Here is a 21,030-nt window from a genome sequence, read left to right on the forward strand (position 1 = left end):
CCATGATAGGTCTTCGTGCGCGTAGGAAAATTTTTGTTTCCCATGCGACGTTCCCCAACAATCGCCATGCCGCCGCACCGTCGGGGCAGCTCCGGCTACCGTGGCGTCCGCGCGTGCTCCTCCAGCATGTTTTATGTGGAGATACGTTCCGGTGATACATGCTTCGGGCTCGGGATGTTTGAGACCGGCGAAGAGGATGCCTGCGTGTCTACACGCGGCGACGTACGACTCGCTAGGTCGCGGTCGCGGATGAATTTTCTGGAAGTCCAGACACGCGAGAAGGCGCAGGCCCGCGTGCCTCTCCCGCAACTAATCACCGCGGAGGACCGACACATCTACCAGAGGCGGGAGCGCCGCCTCCTCATCGCCGAGACGGATGAGCAGGCGATGGAGGTGTGACACGAGCGTTTCCCACAGCATATCCTCGATGAGCGTGAGTTTTGGGCGCGACAGAGGGCGGTGCGAGCTACGGAGCGGGCGGACAGACGTGAGTGGAAGGCTACAACGGTAGCGCGACCTGGGGCAGGCGTCGACATGAAGCAGTGATGATGATCGCTGGCATGACGCCTTTCTCACGACGGACTACACCACCGAGGAGTGTGAGGAGGACATCACTATCTAGTTTATCGTTTTGGTTCATATCGTTTGAACTTGAACTATGTTTATGAACAATGCTACGAACTATTTTATTGTTGATTTATTTTTATGTTTTATCTTTTTTATGAATAAAAAATGAGAAATGTGATTTTTTTTAGAGAACCACATGTTACATTAATCGAAAAACAAGTTACAATAAGCAACACACGTGGAAACTAAAAGACAAACTGGGATAAAATGATTATCCTGAATTTGCAGATAAAAACCTAAGAGATCGAGAAATACAAACGATCCCTATGGTTTCCTGCAACCACCCTAGCGAACGGCCGCCGCCCAACTCCAGCGCCGCCGAGGCGAACGCCGGAAGAGACGCCGACCCTCCACCATCCCAAGATCAGAGAAAGCACCATCGCCAACGAGACTTTGTGAGTCGATGAACATGCCCGCTGCACGCAGCAAGGGACATGTCGCTGTGGCACGTCGACCGGGGGACGTCCCCGTGCTGTCTTGGACCAAGATTTGTCGCCTCCCATCAACAAAGTTGGAGAGGAACGGCAGATCCACCATCTTCGGACCGACATCCTCGCTCCAGAAGAACCACCTCGCCCCGGCCGCCAGCGCCGTCGCGAATAACCACGAACGCCAGCGACAGACCGAGAAACTGATCTCGCCAGATCTGAAGAACGGCGAGAAGACCAAGCCGCCGATCTGAAGGACCGAGCAGCACACGTTGCCATCAACTTCAAGACGCCGCCGTGAAGGTCGCCGCCAGTGTGGAAATAGAGTTGAGGCAGATTTATTTGCTCGGACGCCGTTTCCACCACCCCAACAGCGTCTCAAGGAAACACTAGACTAACCTTAACAACAAGCCGGCGTCACAGCGCCGTCGCAGCGCCGTGGTCCCCACCTCCTCACATCATCGGAGTGGGCAACGGAGGAGGCAGGGACCGGTGACGGCCGGTGTCGCTGGGGCAGTTCGCCTTCTTAGCTGGAGCGGTTCGTACGAGACGTGGGGAGAGCGAGGCGGGCGGCGTGGACGTTCCGAATTGTGCTGGCGATCGGACTTAATGAGAAATGTGATTTGTGTTAGGCGCCGGCGTCTTAAATTTAGCATGTCTGCTAGAACGCCTGTGGAGCGGGCGGCCTGCCACGTGCAAAAAAACAGATTTAAGTGCTGTAGAAAATTTTTAGGGCGCCGCGCCATAGCGCGGGTGTTGGAGTTTTCCTAACACTACACAATACATGCACGTGCATTGTACTAACACGCTGCATCCAAATCCATTCTGTTTCTGCAACTACGACGAAGAGAAATTAGCTGGATATAAATCATGTCAGCAAATGGAGCAGCAGCTCGCTCCAAGCATCGACAGGGCCGGGCAGGCACCAGTGCACGCAGTCGATGCCGAACCCGACCTTCTCGTGCGGCCAGTGCCCGTATTGCCCGGGGTGCGCGTCGCCCCTCATCTGCATCATCTCGCTCACGTCCATCAGCACAAACCTCCCCGCCGCCACCCCCGCCGACGCAGCCCGGAACTCCTCCACCTGCGCGGCGTGGAACGCGGCCTCGGTCTCCGGCAGGCTGGTCTCGTTGCTCCGCAGGGGCCCCGTCCGCAGGCAGTTTCCCCCGTCGTACCATTTGCCGTTCTCGTAGTGCGGGGGCGCCACCGTCCGGACCACCACCCTGCCGCGGAACCCGGCGCCGAGCGCCCGGAGCGCGGTCCGGAACGACGCGCGCATCGCGTAGTCCGGCGCCACGGCGGTGGCGTTGTGCTTGGCCTCGCAGCCGTTCACGTTGGCGCAGCCGAGGAGGCGGCCGCCCTCGTAGAGCACGGTGGGCCGGGTGAACCACTTGGCGCCGTTGAGGACGACGTAGTCGTAGCCGGCGACGTCGCGGCTCCACTCCGGGTCCGGCTCGTCCAGGTACACGTTGTGCGGGTCCATGAACTGCTGCCCGCCGGCGCGCGTCAGGTTCCACCGCACCAGGAACGGCGTCCAGAACACGCACACCGTGAAGTCGTGCTCCCGGTAGTGGTACTTGCGCGTGCAGTGCACGCAGTCCTTGGGCTCAATCTCCCTTGGGTGCTCCACCTGCATGCCCATGCGCGAGGCGAGCAGCAACCAATAAATCAACACACGCGATCGAGCAAGCTCATGATGGCAATGAAATGGTAATCGGTCGAGTGGAAGTGGACATGTACCTTGGCGAGCAGGCACATGAGCGACTGCATGTGGTTGCGCGCGACGGAGTCGCCGACGAAGGCCATGGACTTGCCGCGGACGAGGCGGAGGAACGCGGCGGCGTCGAAGCGGGGGAGGTCGCAGCCGTGGGGCTGCCACCGCCACCGGAGGATGGACTCGATCCCGGGCTTGCCGTACTTCATGCAGTCCTGCCGGCCGTCGATCAGCGGGCACGTCGCGTTGGTGTAGTAGGGCGCGGCCGGGTCGGGCATCCACTCGCCCCTCGCCACGTCGCACGCCACTCCGGCATTGCCCTTGCCATCGCTCGCGCGGGATCCCGCCGCGGCGGCGGGCACGGGCACGCCGACGAGCAGCTGCTCGGTGTAGAGCGACGAGTAGTTGGACGCCGTGAAGGCGACGAGCAGGAGGATGAGGAGCAGCCCGCTGGTGGAGGCTGCTGCCCTCCGGACGGCCTGGTTGTTGGGCTTCATTGCGTCGCAGACTCGCGGGGGTGGCGGATTCAGTTGATGGTTTCATTCTTGTAGGTGCCACCGGAGAGATCTGGAATAATTTGCGTTGCTGTCTTGCTGCACGAACATGTGCCGCTTGATCGAGCACGTAGCTGACTACTTGAGGGAAGTCAACACTTTGGGTACTTCTTTTCCCCCATGACGAACGACGTGCTCTCCGCACCCACCGAGATAGAGTAGCCATTCCTTATTTCCTGAAGAATGTATCGGAGCGTATCGGATCGACTAGCTGGAGTACTACAAATGGGAAACATATCCAATCCAGCGTCTGCCGCAACGTCTCTCCGTTCTTCTCTCTTGCCTCGCTTGCATTATCGAGCGCCTCTCCTGATCTCTCTCCACAACACTCCCGACACGAAATGAAAAACTAACGGTCCCGATTTCGATCGGGTAGTTGGATGTCACAGATTTTATTTGGGTGTGTGTATACAATCAGATACGACGTATTTCACTCATTTCGCTTTAACATATGTGATTTTTTTTCTCGGCCCAACCCAATCACTGTTTAACAACATAAATTTATTGCACTCAACATATTTTTTCTTCCAGCTTAGGATCACCCACCCATACTTTTAGCGTTATTCCACTTCGTAACACTTTTAACTTTTGAACCGATCCGCTTTTCAATAATTTGGGTTCATGACATTTAAATCTTTAAAACAAGATTAATTTTAAATGGTTTGAACAAGTTCAAAATTTGAATGTTGATACAATAATGAAACTCATATGTATCGGGTCTAATACGCCTTTCGAGGTAGTCTTCCACCGACGTTAACCTTATTAATAGATGAAATATCATCGCAAACCCCTTTCACAAATTCGAGGGTATGCTTTGAGTGCCATGTATGTCATATAATATATATTTTTCGTGCTGTTAAAATATGTGCCACTAGTTGAAAACTGTCTAGGGTCCAAGTTAAAATTAAGAAGGTGAATTTTGTTGATATCATTATTGAAAAATCGTTAAATAATAGTTGCTCGGTTAGCTCGCGAGTAAAAGATTAATAGACTAATCGGCGAATTGATCAATTAACTGTGCAATTTATTAGTTTATCGGCTATTTGATGACCCTACGAATAGGGATAATTGAGAAATTAATTGATTAATCGGATGAATTCTTGAACATGGGTTGATATCATATTTCTATGTCACATAATACAATATAAAATGTTGTTGGAACAAAATTATAACTATCGCTCCATATTAAGATGAAACACTAGAATTTAACAGATGTAAAATGCAAAATGCTTTTTAAGGGGTACAAAGGGAAAGCAAAAATAAAGTTAATGAGGTTGATGGGTGCCACCAGAGAGAGGTCGACGATCTATAGTCGTTGGCAGATTGGTGAGTGGCAATGAAAGCAGATTTAAGTTGAAGATTGAATTGGATGGATGGTCGGAGGAGTCGTTTCCACCGGCGACACCGATGGACAACGACCATGAGAACTAACAGTCTACAAATTGTAGACCAGAGGCATCCGATGCGGATTAGTAAAGGCGCATAGAGCTGCATAGAGCTTTAGTGGGGAAAGAGGATGAGATATTGGCGGCCTCGAGGTGGTCTGAAGTGGACACTCAAAGGGGGCGCGAACATGTCCTACTTTTATGCATACCCCAACGATCGCAAGCGAAAATGGTCAATCTTGCGGCTACAATTGGAGCAGGGTCTCCTGCTCTCGCAACGCGCGATTAATGCTCACATTTATGAGTTTACATGAAGTTAATGGGCTTAAAGGAACCCAAGCTTGTGAGCATCAATGCTGACTATTGGAAATATGCCCTAGAGGCAATAATGAATTGGTTATTATTATATTTCCTTGTTCATGATAATCGTTTATTATCCATGCTAGAATTGTATTGATTGAAAACTTAAATACATGTGTGGATACATAGACAATAAATTGTCCCTAGTGAGCCTCTAGTTGACTAGCTTGTTGATCAAAGATGGTCAAGGTTTCCTGGCATAGACAAGTGTTGTCACTTGATAACGGAATCACATCATTAGGAGAATGATGTGACGGACAAGACCCAAACTATAAACGTAGCATATGATCGTGTCAATTTATTGCTACTGTTTTCTGCATGTCAATGTATCTGTTCCTATGACCATGAGATCATGCAACTCCCGGACACCAGAGGAATACCTTGTGTATCAAACGTCGCAACGTTACTGGGTGACTATGAAGGTGCTCTACAGGTATCTCCAAAGGTGTCTGTTGGGTTGGCATGGATCAAGACTGGGATTTGTCACTCCGTGTGACGGAGAGGTATCTCGGGGCCCACTGGGTAATACAACATCACAATAAGCCTTGCAAGCAATGTGACTAAGGAGTTAGTCATGGGATCTGGTATTACGGAACGAGTAAAGAGACTTGTCGGTAACGGGATTGAACTAGGTATGGAGATACCGACGATCGAATCTCGGGCAAGTAACATACCGAAGGACAAAGGGAACATCATACGGGATTAACTGAGTCATTGACATAGAGGTTCAACCGGTAGAGTTCTTTGTAGAATATGTAGGAGCCAATATGGACATCCAGGTCCCGCTATTGGTTATTGACCGGGGAGTGTCTCAGGTCATGTTTGCATAGTTCTCGAATCCGCAGGGTCTGCACACTTAAGGTTCGGTGACGTTTCGGTATAATTGAGTTATAGGTGTTGGTAACCGAAGGTTGTTCAAAGTCCCTCATGAGATCCTGGACGTCACGAGGAGCTCCGGAATGGTTCGTAGGTAAATATTGATATATAGGAAAGTGGTTTTTGAACTCCGGAAAAGTTTCGGACATTTCCGATAGTGTACCGGGAGTGACGAATGTGTTCCGGGGGTCCACCAGGTGGGCCCACCCACCCCAAAGGGTCTCATGGGATGTGGGAGGACGTGGACCAGCCCTTAGTGGGCTGGTCGAAGCCTCCACTAAAGCCCAAGGCGGATTGGAGGTGGGAAGGAAAGAAACCCAAAGGTGGAAAAGGTGAAAAGGGTTTCCAAGTGGAGAGGAGGAATCCTACTCCTGCTAGGATTTGAGTAGAACTCCTCCACCTCCAATTTCGGCCAAACCTTGAGGGTTTGAGGCTGCCTCCTCCCCTCCCTCCCTCCTATATATACTAGAGGTTTTAGAGGTGAGGGTTAACCCTAATTGCGAGGTGCTCCCTCTACTTCTCTCTAGATCTGTTCTTCCTCTAGATCGGTTTTTCAGCAGCGCTTAGGCGAAGCCCTGCTATAATTGATCCACCACCACCACCACCATGCAGCCGTGCTGGATAAAGCATCTACCTCTCCGCCTCTCTTGCTGGATCAAGAAGGCGGGGATCGTCATCGAGTTGTACGTGTGCTGAACGCGGAGGTGCCGTCCGTTCGGCACTAGATAGGGATGGATCGTAATGGGATCGCAGGGATGGATCGTGAAGAGATCGCGGGACGGGCTGCAATTTGAATCATGAAGATGTTCCACTACATCAATCGCGTTATATACGCTTCCGCTTAGCGATCTACAAGGGCATGTAGATTCACTCTCCCCTCTCGTAGATGATCATCACCATGGATAGGTATTGCGTGTGCGTAGATTTTTTTTTGTTTCCCATGCAACGTTCCCCAAACTGACTTGTGGGGACAAGATCAGCGTCTCTCCAATGAGAAAAATGAGGGTCTCCTGCTGGCGTTTTCCCCAGAGAAGGTGGACACGGCCTTGCCGACAATGAAAAGCGACGTTGCGTTGGGACCTAACGGTTGGCCAATCTCGATGTTTAAAGCGTTCTAGCCCGCCTTTCAGAAGTTGATTGTTGACATTTGCATGGGCTTCTCGCACGGCATGGTCGACATCTCTCACTTGAACTACACTATCATGTCGCTGATTCCTAAGGTCCACGGCATGGACATGATCAAGAAGTTTAGGCGATCGCTCTTATTAACGTCCCCTTCAAGATTTGTGCCAAAGTGGTCGTGACAAGGATGTCGTCTCTGGTGCATTGGGTGATTAACAAATGCTAGCCCGCTTTCATTCGAGGGAGAAACATCTTGGAAGGGCCGGTGGCGCTCCTAGAGATTGTGCATGAACTTAAGCGGACGAGCCAAAAGGCGATCTTGTTCAAGCTAGATTTCAAAAAAGCGTATGACCGGGTGAATTGAGAGTTCCTTAGGGAGGCGCTCTTGGCCAAAGGTTTTGATGTTGCATGGATACAACGGATCTTATAGTTAGTCTTGGGTGGACAGATTGCGGTCGCCGTAAACAGGGATGTGAGACCGTACATTCGCAATGAGCACGGGCTCACACAAGGAGATCGTGTGTTGCCTATACTTTTTAACTTTGTTGTTGATGCGCTTTCGATGATGTTGGACAAAGCCAGGGTGTCGGGACACCTTAAGGGAGTGGTTGGGCAGCTTATTCCATGGGGGCATCCCAACTCCAGCATGCTGACGATACTATGTTATTGTTCGAGCCAGACACGAGAGCGTGGCTATGGTTAAGTTGATCTTACTGGCTTTCGAGGCTATGTCGGGAATGAAGATCAACTTCCACAAATGCGAGGTCATTCCCATGGGAATGGAAGACGCCGAAGGGATGAGGGTTGCAGATTGGCTAAACTGTCAGGTGGGCACGCTCCTGATCAAATACATGGGCTTACCGATAGCAACCAAGAAGCTTACGATAGAAGATTGGATCCCCAATATGTGAAAGTGGCTGGGAGAGTGTTGCCCGTGGAGTGGGAAGTTCATGTCTACACGAGCTAGACTAATCCTTACGAACTCCAGCCTATCCTCCCCGCCCATGTTTATCATGGGTTTGTTTCTTCTTGTGGGTGGGGTACACACTAAGTTGGACACCCGTAGGTCCAAGTTCTTATGGGAGGGAGCCGAACCCAAGCACAAATACCATTGGGTTAAGTGGGCGGATGTTCGTCGTCCCAAAAAGCAAGGGGTCTGGGAGTTACTAATTCCAAATTCATGAACATAGCTCTTTTAGCAAAGTGGATTTGGAAACTCTCGCAGAATGAGTCGGGCCTTTGGGCTGACCTTCTCAAAGCCAAGTACTTCCCGCAGGGGTCCTTCTTTAAGGCTTTGACCCGTGCTCCCCGTTTTGGAATGGAATTCGAGCGGTTAAACCGGCCTTTGCGCTGTGGTCCAGGTTCTAGGTTGGCAAGGGTCGCTCGATCAAATTTTCGTTCGACTCATGGATCGAGTCCCAACCTCTGTGGATTGAATTCGAAGAGCTGTATACGATCGTGCAACCTTTGTTGCGCGAGCTCTTTGTTCCTCGCCCCCAAACATTGCTTACCATAGACAGCTCTCCCCCGCTGAGGAGGTGGCGCGGAATCTGCTTTGTGCGAGAGTCTCTATCCTTTCGTTGTCGAGTGCACAGGACAGGGTGTCCTTGCAACTTGCATCGTCGGGTGTGTTCTTTGTCAAATCTCTTTACGATATACTTACTCAGGGAGCGGGGCTCTGCGAGACGCACGCCCTGTGGAAGGCGCGAATCCCCATGAAAGTGAAATTCTTTCTATGCCAAATGTTCTGCAACCATTTGCCTACTTCGGAAAATGTGGCTAATCACAATGGGTTATCAGACGGTAAATGCACGGTGTGTGGGCTCCCGGAAGATGGCAACCACACACTTTTTAAATGCCACCTATGAAAATTCGCCTAGAGTGCCGTGAGATCCGCTCGGGGCGTCGATTAGAATCCATCTTCTAGGGATGACCTTATCTTGAGTTTGGGGACTTACAAAGGTCAGGCTAACCGTGTCACGTGGACATGTGTAGGGTCGCTTCTTTGTTCTATGTGGCACATTCGTAACAAATTAACGATAGAGGGTGTGTTTCCTGCACACCCAGCTGACATTATTCTTAAATGCTCAATATTCCTGCATAAGTGGAGTTCATGGAGGAGGCGCCAGGGTTTTGTGGGACTCGAGATGGCGATTCAGAAACTCTGCAACATCAATCACATTGCTAGAGCTTCCGGGAAGCCTCCCTAGAGCGGACGGTCTTCCTTTTTTATCTTCATTCAAGCCGGCGTGTTATTTGTTGGATGTGATGTATTAGTCTAGATGTTCAAGAGCCTTTCTTTTGTGTGAAACAACCAGTTTATGCCTAGACTTGTATTTCGTATTCTGTCTGTTGTGGCTTTATTAATTTAAAGCCGGATGTTTCTGACATCTTTGTTCTTTTTAAAAAAAAAATACATCACTCGGAGAAGAGATTAGAGGGAGACCGAAGGAGGTGTGTCGGCTGTAGCCGGCGGACCAGAGAGAAAATAACCCGATGTCCCTGTGTAAAATCACACGTATTTTCCATCGAAAAATAAGGTGTCACACATTATATTATGGGGGCTGCTGCGCATCCACCGACGGATGTTTAGTAAACATCCGCCACCTGTACGATCGACCGATCTACGCGTGTAGCCGTCCTATCCGCGCGCGGGGGGCTTCGGCTGGACACCCAATAATTCCTGAAACGACGGTCGAGTTCTAGAAACAATCACTTTGTTGCAGTTTTTTTTTCTTCGTCTTTCTACAACATAGGTACTGTTGCAGGAGAAATTTTTACAACAAAGATCATGTTACAGAAAACTTTAGCAACAAAAGGTCATGTTGCAGAAATTATTGCAACCGTTCGTGGTGCGGCAGGCGGCATGCAGAGGGCCGGCCGGTGTCGGGGGCGAGCGGCTGGCGACGCGGGGTTTGGGCGGAGGGTTGGGGGAGGGCTGACCGGCATCGGGGGTGGACGGGCTGCGGCGGGAGCGGCTGGCAGCGGCGTGCGAAGGGCCGGCCGGCATCGGGGGCGAGCGGCTGGCGGCGCGGGGGTAAGGGGAGCGGAGGGCTGGCCGACATCGGGGACGGAGGGGCTGCGGTGGGAGCGGCTGGCAGCGGGGGGCGGAGGGCCGACCGGCGTCGGGGGCGTAGGGGAGGGCCGGTCGGTATCTGGGTCGTAGGGACGGGCGAAGGAGAGCGGGACGGCGCGGATCCGGCGGCACGAGGCGGCGTGGGGCACCGGACGTGCGGCGGCTGAGCTCTTCCATGGCACGTGGCGACGGGGACTCGTCGGGAACGGGCGGAGGAGAGCGGGACGGAGGTGAGGAACCCGAGCTTCAGGACCTTTTCTTGAAACAATGCTCCAGTTTCAAGAAACGGTCGCGGCTAGGTCGATTGGCGCGGATATGATTTCATCTGTCAGATCGAGACAAGATCAACGAACGAGCGGACGACGGATAGATCACGCGTATCAGTCGGTGGATCTTGCGGGCTCTCCTCAGCAGCCCCGTAAAGACAGTACCATGATGATCAAGATTGCTTGTGCGCCCAGCCCTCGGGCGCTCGGCTTCTTGGAGACAAGAACTCACCGGCTGCATATCGGCGACAATGCCATCAAGGTATAGTAACATTTCCAAGTATCCATGATTCCAACACAGCAAGAAATACTCCCTCCGTCCCAAAGTAAATGTCTTAATTTTTTATTAGCTTTAGTATAAAATTATATTAAGCTTGAAAAACTTAGTTTAGGACGGAGGGAGTACATAGTAATGAGATTGTCAAAATGATGTATAGAGATGACATATCTGCCTCATTTGGTGCATCGTTTGGCCACTGCAGCCTGGCATACTGCCGAGCCCAAGCACAATGCTTCCGGGGGTTAAGAAATCGGCCGTTAAGGTTAATTTTGGTGTCCCAAAGGAGGTCAAGATGCTGGCGGCCTTCCTCAGATGCTTTCCCAACGTTTACACGCTGCACATTGAGGTGAAATCCTAGTATCCATGCAATTACACAGTCAGTCCGTTGGCACTCATACTGTTTGTATTAGAAAAATGGAAGATGATCGTTTCTTGCGCAATCCCTCTCTAATAAACCATTTACTGATATCATGTTTCAGTCTGTAACTGAACCCACAGGAAGAAAACATGCCAAGTTCTGGCAGGAGCTCTCTACTGTTGAACTAGTAATGGTGCACGTGCAAATGCACGTATCATCAGATGCATCAAATTTATTTATAAAATTAAAAAAAAAACCTTATTCTATTTTCTAGATAGTAATAATTTGTATGAGTTATTCACGTACATCAATAATATATATAGATAAAAATTGATCTTAATATTGTTATATATATTACGTTATGTATGTCACACGTAGCATATGATTCTTGTGACAAATGTCACATTATATCTACACTTTAAATAAAACCCACATGACTCATACTCAAATTTCAGGTGCATATATTTATCATTGTGATTAATTCAGTATACAAAAAGGTTCATCACCCCTTGACAAATCTCTAGGAAAAAGGTGACCGTGTGATTCAGTTGCCTCGTTGTTTCTTCGTCCTTGTGCTTGTATCTTTCCCTACATTGGTTAGTCTTACTATAGGTACTGTTACATTGATGGTCTCTCCACCGTCCCCTTCGGGTGTGCCTTTAGATCAACAATCGTTGTTTAGCCCCATCATCATCGTACTCACCATCGCTTTGCCATCATCTATGTACCTTCCCCTACCTTGATTAGACAATCTTTGATAAGGTTTGTGTCACTTACTATACCCACTCCGCCCGCCTCTTAACTTACATTTGGCTCTTATTGCTGCGATTGGACCCGTCTAGCATCATCTAAGTACTTGCCCATGCACACCTAATATGTCAAAAATGTAATGTAGTTACAGTCACTTATTCCATCCTGTTCACCCATTCTTCTTGGTTATCAATACATAACACTTTGGTGTGACAAACACTCTTACAAAGCAATCATATTTTAAAAATTCTAGAAGCATTTAAAACCTTAGAAAAATCAAATCAAACTCATATATCTCTCATTCAACACGCAACCCTCTTGATTTATATTTCATGCATGTGTAAAACCTTATACATCCTACCTAGAAATAAGAGAATGGAGTTATTTACTTCCTTGCTTTGTGTATGGAATCTAAACAGGAATCAAGACACAGAACCAACAAAATTATCGCCATTAATAACTTATTGGGAATGTTAGTTTTTGTGTAAAAGTTGGACCAAATTAAGAAATCTGGATGGTATGCAAGGGATCACCGAACCTCGCTGCCATTTGAGTAAGCCGGGGCCTAGCTTTAAATATCGACACCACCGGTTAAAATTCAGATGAAAAGTAAGATCGTGGGACTCACTAACTCATGTGTGTTTAGGTTAAGCCACTCCCCAATTTTGTGCCCAAGGCTATCTATCTCCAGGTCTACTACATCTAAGTAAGATCGTGCAAATAGTTTTAAAAAAAGTAAGATCGTGCAAATAGAAAAACTATGATCTTCAAATCTGTTGTGAACATTACCTACACAGCTACTTCACTGTGGCAGGAATTAAAACAGTATTTTCATTTCTATAAGTACGTACTCCAGATTTAACATGTATGGAAACAACAGAAAGCACCACGGGCAAAAAAAGCAACACCATGGAAATCTGTTACAAGATCACAAACAGCGGTAATCTGACAACCAAAGCAGACTAACAAATAATCCATAAACACGACGGCAAGCAGAAAACATCACCACATAAAAGAGAGGCAAAATATAACCAGGACACTAATTTTTTCACATGATATTGTTCCAGTAGTTTACAAACCATTGGATCGAATTCCCTATGGTTCTGCAGCTACGAACAGCTAACTGTAAGGCGTGAATTCAACTAATGACATGAAGCAATGGTAGAAAGAGAAGTAAGCGCAGATTTCAGCAACAAAATCAGCCAATGACCGGAAGAAGCATATCTAAATCACATTAAATTAGATGGATTTCTTACTAACAAAAGGATATCTATCAGATAAATTGAGGAGTAATTCTCAAAAAGAAAAAAAGAAAAGAGCAGAGTTTATGCCATATGCTCTCATGTGGAAGGAGTTTGATCTCACCGAGCACCATCTTGACACAATTTTGAGAATTAGCTGAATTTTGTGGCTTTGCGATTCTGAAATCTACAGTTTCACATTGGCTGGTTTTGCTGCCAAAACATATGTATGTGGTTTTGTGAATGGATATGATTTCACATATTTAGACACTGAATAGCAGACAGATAAGAACAAAGAATTTTTTCCTTAGCCAAGCTGTAGCTTGCAGTGGGCAATTCTCATGTTCTTTTGTTCGGAACCTTCCCTCAACAAATATAAATCCATCCTTCATTGGATTTGCTTGTTATTTATGGGACCTCCATTGGTTAAGTTCCAATGACTACTGACAGATGTATATGACAAGGCCAATTCATTTGTAGATCCTGCTTTAGTGTCCCAGATAGGTTATCTTTTCCAACTTGAACGTTCATAGCTAGAGTAAGGTCAACTATGTCATTTAGAAACAGAGAGAATAGATCCTTAGGAAAAAAGGTAAAGAAATCAAAAGAAGAAAAAAGACACGCATTAGAAATTTATTTCTAAGTAACATAATAGTATGATGGAACCTAAAACATAATGAAATGAAAATAGAACATGCATGATAAATAACTTTTGGCATGAAAGCACTGATACATTTGGGTGGAAAACGGCAAAGCACTATTCTTTGTTTTTGTGGTTATAATGATCTTCCACAGAAGTCATAAACGCAAACATATACCTGGACTTATCATTTTTAGCGATTTTCTCTAAGGGATCAAGAATAGAATTATCAGTTCCATAGGAGTTAGCATTCGACAATGACCAAGCCGGCATGTAACAGGCATACTACAGAAAAAAAAATCGACATCTACTTTGGCAAAGAACACCAAAACCGGAACTACCACTTACTACACAGAGTGGAAACTTTGTTGCCCCGTACGCAGTAACCAATAATTTCCTTAGCCCGCTTTTGGTTCAAGCAAATCTGAAATTAGTTGGCATTTCCCCTCTGCAAGCGGCGCATAAATTTTGGCATGAAAGCAGATCATACTGATACATTTAGGTGGACAACGACACAGCAATATTCTTTTGTTTTCTGGTTTTCATGATCTTCCATGGAATTCAGAAGCACAAATTACCCATGGACTTCTCATTTTCAGCGATCTTCTCTAAGGAATGACAACATCAACATATCAGCATTCAGGAATAAAATTATGAGTTTCATAGAAGTTAGCATTCAGCAATGACCAAACCGGCGGCAAGTAACATGCATACTACAGGAAAATAACCAGCATCTAGTTTGGCATAGAACACCAAAACGAACTACCAACCTGGCCCTTAGCCCTTTTCTGGTTCAAGTAAATCTGAAATTACTTGGCATTTCCCCTCTGCAAGCTGCCGCATAGTCTTCAGCAAGGTGTGGAGCAGCTTCCTGGTGAGGGCATATGCACTTCTTCATGAAATACTTGTCGGACCTCGTGACTGCAGTATAGAAGCTCCAGTCGCAATCGACCAATCCATTTTCCTTGAGAAACTTCAGAACATAGTACCGGGGCTTGAGCCGGCCCTCCAGGCTGTAATAGAGCATTACCGGGCGATGAGCAATGTACCCCGGTTCCAAGCCCACCTCAGAGACCAGGAACTCGAACCTGCACCGCAGGGTGTCCTTTGACCTATTGAGCAGCATTGGAGCCATAGACAAAGCAGCTACCACCTCGGCATCCGACCAACTGAACGCCTTCTTCAGGTGGTCCACTTTGGCGGTGATCTACTCCTAGCTGAGGAATGCGACGGCCTGCAGCGCGACCCTGAACATGCCGGAGCCACGGGGCACGCCCAGACGTTCGGCGCACGCCACCATTGCCCGGACGCGTTCCGGCTTGTAGCCGAGCAACCTCGGCTCGCAGACACACAACTTGGCGATATCGCAATCACCTAGCCCGCACTCCCGCAGGAAGACGACATTTGGATTGATCACCTTGTCCAGGTCCGACGAGAGAAGGTAGGATGAGCGCCGGAGCGCGCGGCGGATGCTGTCCAGGGAGCCGAAGAGGGGCAGGTAGTAGTGCATCTTGGAGACGACGGATGTGTAGCGGAAGCGGCTGTCGGCGAGCGAGACGAAGCGGGCGATGTCGGGACGCGACAGGCCGAGGCCGGTGAGCCCGGCGACGACGGGGGCCAGGGCGGAGATTTGGGCAGGTGGCGGCGAGGCGGAGGAGCGGTGAGGGACTTGAAACGGCGGATACGGCGGGTGGGCGAGGCGAGCGGGGGCAGGGGCGAGCGGGCGGCGGCGCCAGGTGCGCGAGGCGAGCGGGGGCGAGGCCGAGCGGGCGGCGGCGCCAGGTGCGCGAGGTGAGCGGGGGCGGGGCCGAGCGGGCGGTTCCAGAACGGGGTGGGCTTCGTGAGCATTGGAATTAGAGTGGTCGGTTTCGTTAACAAAAACTTAGTTTCGTTAATGACGTTTTTAGATCCTTGATAACACAATCAGACGGTCCAGATCTGTAGTTGAATCTGCCCTCTCGTGCTTTTAATAGTACAGACTTGATAACACAATCAGACGGTCCAGATCTGTAGTTGGATCTGCCCTCTCGTGCTTTTAATAGTACAGATGTATCGAGTCCCACGTCAAGAAGATGGTTATCCATGAATATAAAGGGGATCAAAGTGAACACCGATTCCTTAAGTTCATTTTCAGGAGAGCGGAAGAGCTACAGACTTTTTATGTTCTGCTAAACAGAGAGAGTCTGACTTCGGTGGCCAAGGTGAGAAAGATGACACGCAGATTGCTGGCTCTCTTAGCATTGAGCGGTGACTGCCAGATAACGGTGCTAGGCCCCGAGCTTCAGAATGATTGGAGCTTCCAGAAACAGAAAGCATTTGATCTTACTGTTGATGACCCGTTTCACTGGTGAACTTGAGATTGGCTATATATTTGCATGATTCAAAAAAATTTGGGAGGAATCACTTACTGTTCTACTACTTGCAAGGCACTGTTTACTTTCTAGGCAAGCATGTCTGTTCTTGTTTTGACTCTGAAGTATGTCTGTTCTTGACAAAGAACATGAAGATTTCAACTAGAGCATTAGTATCTGAAAGTGTTGAAGCTAGGTGTACTATGGTTCATTCTGAATGTACTATTATCCCATCTTATCTAATGCCCCTATATTTGTTCCTAATGTAAAAGACCAGTGCGGCTGCTTTCTAAGCATGTGTTATGTTCATTTTCTCTGCCTATGTCAATTTGACCATCATCAGAGTATGCAAAGCTAGGTGCGCCTTATCCTGTGCATCATGGTGACCAGGATAAGGATGAAGAAGGCTACTTAGGTCTGCTTGTGATTTCTTCATTGAGATTCTATTGCTACATATTTTTGATACATGACTTTGTATCTACAGTATCATATACTATACATTCTTTACTCTAGCGTTTGAGTCACCAGCCTAGGCCAGTTGTATGATAGGAACACTTTAAAACAAGCTGATGTGGGAAAAACGATCTGCCTTGTATAAAAAGTTCCGCGAATGAAAAACTACGTCGATTCAGAAAAAACAAAATTCCAAGTACAAGAAAAGAGTGAATAGTACTTCCTCAGTTTTAAAATAAGTGTTCTGAAACTAAAACCACGACACTTTACTTTGGAACGAAGGGAGTGACTCGTATATAATGTTGACTTTGTTTTCTCATCTGAGAGTCACTTGTTGAAACTTAAGGATATGTTATAGGTTAGTGCCACTTTCACGAGCCAGTTGGTTAACTATTCTTTTAGAAAAAGAGGATTTCCCCCGGCCTCTGTATCAATGAGATGCATGCAGTCCCTTTATTAATAAAAGCAATAAGGTACCAAAGAAGCTCATAGAGAGCTGCAAAAAACATCCATAAACAAAAAAGCTGCCGCAACCGGCGAAAATAGGACTAGATGCCTAACCACCTATCCTGTTATTGGATCGTCATCCAAACCGGTTATAGATATCCCGAGCTACCATCTTTCATCAGGCAGACCCAGTAACCGAAGGCTCCTCGATTTCCATAGGTGTGAGTAATGACCATGTACGGATTGTTGCCCTGTAAACTACCTGCAAAACATTTACATGTGTTTGTCTGTTAAAAACCATGGCATTCCTGCAACTCCATATAGCCCAAAGTAAAGCACATACTCCTATACGAATATACCTCGCATTATTTAACTCAACTCCATTTAGCCGCGTTCCAAACAATGCGTCAATACTATGTGAAGGTGTGATATTAAAGGCTATATGAACAGATCTCCATAGAAGTTTTGCTCTATCATGGTGAGAAAAGTTGCGTCTTTTACTGCCTCGCCAATTGCGCTTTGCCAAATTATCCTTAGTAAGAATCACCTTCGTGTGAACAAACAACATGAAGACTTTGATCCGTAAGGGTACTTTGACCTTCCAAATATGAATCGATTTGGGAATTGTTACAGCGTCAATAAGGTTCAAATACATTGATTTCACTGAAAAATAACACTTGTGGTTAGCTTCCAATGAAAGCTATCGGCCTCATTCGATAAATGTACATCCATGAGCCTTCTAACTAGGTGTAACCAAGCTTCCCGGCGATGACCAACCAAAGCTCATCTGAATTGTATATTTAGAGGACTAGACTATAATATTATGGCAACATATGTCTCCTTACGCTGCACAATATTATAGAGAGATGGATATTGTATCGCTAGAGGCGTCTCCCCCAACCATGTATCCTCCCATAATCTCGTCGACTCTCCATTTTCAATGTTAAATTTGGCTCTATGAAAGAAGGTTGATTTCATTCTCATCAAACCATTTCAAAAAAGGTGAATCATTGGGTCTGACTGTGTCCTGGGCCAAGGTCTTAGTCTGTAAGTACTTATTACGTAAAAACTATACACACATGTCTTCGGTCTCTACAAACAGTCTGAACAACCATTTACTAAGTAGACATTTGTTCTTTACCTCTAAATTCTCTATCCCCAAACCTCGTTGGTCTTTCGGCCTACGAATAATATCCCATCTAGTAAGTTTGTATCTTCTCTTTACTTCATCGATCTGCCAGAAAAAGCGGGTTCGATAGAAGTCTAGCCTTTTGCGTACCCCTACACGTATCTCAAAAAAGGACACAAGGAACATTGGCATACTCATGAGCATTGAATTAATCAGTATTAGTCGTCCTTCATAAGACAAAAGCTTGCCCTTCCAACAACTTGGTTTTTTCTCGAAACGATCCTTAATAAATTTCCACTCTTTGTTAGAGAGTTTGCGATGGTGAATTGGGATGCCTGGATAGCTGAACGGTACGATGTCCAATTTACATCTGAACATTTGTTTATAAGCTTCTTGCTCATCTTTGGCTCTCACAAAACAGAACAATTCAGTTTTGTTGAAATTAATTTTCAAGCCTGACAAGTGTTTGAATAAACATAGGACAAGTTTCGTATTCCTTGCCAAATCATGTTCCATGAACAAAATCGTGTCATCAACATATTGTAGTATAGACACACCACCATCCACTGGATGTGGTACTAGTCCTCCTACTTGGCCTTCCTCTTTAGCCCGTCCTATAATAACTGTAAACATATCCACAACTACCTTAAATACGATACGGGACATGGGATCTCCCCGCTGGAGGTCTTTGTGCGTTTGGAAGTAATGACCTATATCATCATTAAATTTAATCCCAACGCTGCCTTTCTGTATAAAAGATTCAACATGCTTCCTCCATATGTCATAAAATCCCTTCATATGTAAGGCTTGCAATATGAACGACCATTTAACGTTATCATAAGCTTTTCTGAAATCCACCTTGAAGATGACCCCCATCTAGTTTCTTCGAGTGAATTCCGTGCAAGGTTTCATGTAGGACAACCACACCCTCTAGTATGTTTCTGCCCGACATGAAAGCCATCTGACTTGGTTGCACCACAACATGTGCAATCTGAGTCAATCTATTTGTCCCAACTTTCATAAATATTTCGAAACTCACATTGAGTAGGCAAATAGGACGAAATTGTTCAATGCGCACTTCTTTGGCAACAACTTAATTGTCCCCAAGTTTAGGTGGAACGGGTGCATGCGTCCATTAAGCAAATCTTGGAACATCGGAAGTAAGTCCCCTTTGATAATGTGCCAGCATCTTTTAGAAAACTCAGCCAAAAATCCATCTGGTCCTGGCGCCTTATTGTTCTTCATTTTGAGTGTTAGCTGTCATAAGTCTTGCATGATCCCCATTAATGTTACCGCTGGTGAGGCGTCGAGGCTTACAAGTGTTTTGAGTGTCAGCTTGGGTCTTTGGCATTCACTTATTTGGGTTTACCTATTGGAACTACTAGGCCATCAATCCAAGATCTTATGCATCTTGTCTAGAACGGAGAGAAGACTTTCTACCATTTCTTCATTTTATCATATGATGTGAGGCTACCGTTATTGAATCCACTTTATCTTCTATGCCCATCTAATATCTTTGTTGACTACATATTGTTCATGGAATTATCAAACAATTGGAAAGAGTTCAGAGGCAATGCTTATGGTGTGGTAATTCACAGTCTCCAAAGCAATCTTTGGCGGCATGGAATAGAGTTTGTCGACCTAAGGATAATGGTGGACTTGGGATTCTCAATTTACGCATTGAAAATGAGGCACTACTTATGAAGCATATGCATAAGTTCTATAATTAGTGTGATTTTTCTTGGGTCAACTTAATTTGTTGTCATATTATGATGGCCTGGTTTCTCCCATGCCTACCTTGAGTGGCCCCCTTTGGTAGCAACATAGTTTTAAATTAAACTAGGTGATTGTCTGTGCACTGTAATGGGACACACATAGGTGAAAGTCAATGTTGTCAGAATTGAGATTCTGAATCAGATTGGAGCTCCATTTGTAGGATTGTGAATTGTAGAATCATAACTATCAGGTTTGTAGAAACTTAGATTCTATGAGCGAAACCATAGAATCGGAGGTGCTAGTTTGGATCATAAGGTCGTCAGATTCGAAGACTTGAGTCACGATTCTGATAATTAGTCCTGATTTGTCGTAAGTTCAACACAAATCATGTCTCAAATATACCTTTAGGATACCCCCTCACATCTCAACCCCTCTCTCCCTTAACAACGCCACTTTCTATCAAAAAGGGCTAATCCATGTTGGTCATTTTTTTTACCCGTTGCCACATTGGAGAGCACAACACAACTAAATGAAACTTTACTTACTTTAAAAAAAGTAGAGATAGAGATAGAGATAAACAAAGGGAATGATGAACGACTGTGATTGATTCACCCCCACAAATTTATTTTGTTATCAAATAATTACCAATCATGATTGATTCTTCCTGTGAATTTAGTGTGTTACCAAATATTTATTGCCGAAGAAGAGATTGATTGCTGACCATGAATTTATTGTGGTACCAAATATTGGTTTGATCTGACCGGCCAGATAAAAATTATCACCAAATAAAGCCTCGAGGGATGAAAAAACGATGGAAGGGTGGAGGTAACATACACTAGGAGCTAGGGAGAAAGATGGGTGGAAGAAAAATTTCGTAGTATAAAACCTTACTTCTCCTTTAGGTAAGAGATGAGGAGTATCGGAGATTAGTATTGGCAAGAATTATGGTTGGTGATTTTGTATTGTTTTAGTATGATCACTATACATTATGTACTTCTCAGCATCTTAGGTCACATTTTCGCAATCTTTAATCCTTTGTGATGGACGAAAAGGTCTTTGTTCGAGAGGTACTTCCAATAAATGACCACACATCAATCACTACAAATTTTGCGACTGTGATAAAAAATCCTCGTGATGGAAGAATTTTTTTGCCCTAATGGTAACCATCACTAGATTGTTTCCTCGTGGGACGCCTCCCTTGGCATGTGTGAATACGAGGTCCCGGATAAAGGTTGAATATTTTCCATAACAATGGCC

At 46.5% G+C, this 21,030-nt stretch overlaps 2 protein-coding genes across 2 annotated transcripts; both read right to left on the reverse strand.

Moving 5' to 3' along the window:
- Positions 1-1,433: 1,433 nt before the first annotated feature.
- On the reverse strand, positions 1,434-3,270 carry LOC123403608 (protein trichome birefringence-like 20). The gene is made up of 2 exons (XM_045097529.1): positions 2,796-3,270; positions 1,434-2,685 (listed from the first exon to the last, which is right to left on the reverse strand). Exons 1-2 carry the CDS (start codon positions 3,264-3,266, stop codon positions 1,924-1,926), a joined length of 1,233 nt encoding a protein of 410 aa, XP_044953464.1. The 5' UTR covers positions 3,267-3,270; the 3' UTR covers positions 1,434-1,923.
- An 11,045-nt stretch (positions 3,271-14,315) lies between these two features.
- LOC123405659 lies at positions 14,316-17,294 on the reverse strand. The gene is given in 3 exon segments (XM_045099267.1): positions 14,316-15,513; positions 17,098-17,190; positions 17,288-17,294. Coding segments are annotated over 3 exon segments (1,143 nt in total). The 3' UTR covers positions 14,316-14,470.
- Between the last annotated feature and the right edge of the window lie 3,736 nt (positions 17,295-21,030).

The sequence above is a fragment of the Hordeum vulgare genome, chromosome 6H, assembly GCF_904849725.1.
Source record: "Hordeum vulgare subsp. vulgare chromosome 6H, MorexV3_pseudomolecules_assembly, whole genome shotgun sequence".
NCBI classification, from domain to species: domain Eukaryota; kingdom Viridiplantae; phylum Streptophyta; class Magnoliopsida; order Poales; family Poaceae; genus Hordeum; species Hordeum vulgare.

Excerpts from the sequence above, each read along its gene's own strand:
- LOC123403608 (XM_045097529.1), bottom strand. The coding sequence starts at position 3,266 with ATGAAGCCCAACAACCAGGCCGTCCGGAGGGCAGCAGCCTCCACCAGC. Across the intron at positions 2,686-2,795 it reads TCATGTGCCTGCTCGCCAAG|GTGGAGCACCCAAGGGAGAT; the intron begins GTACATGTCCAC and ends ATGGGCATGCAG.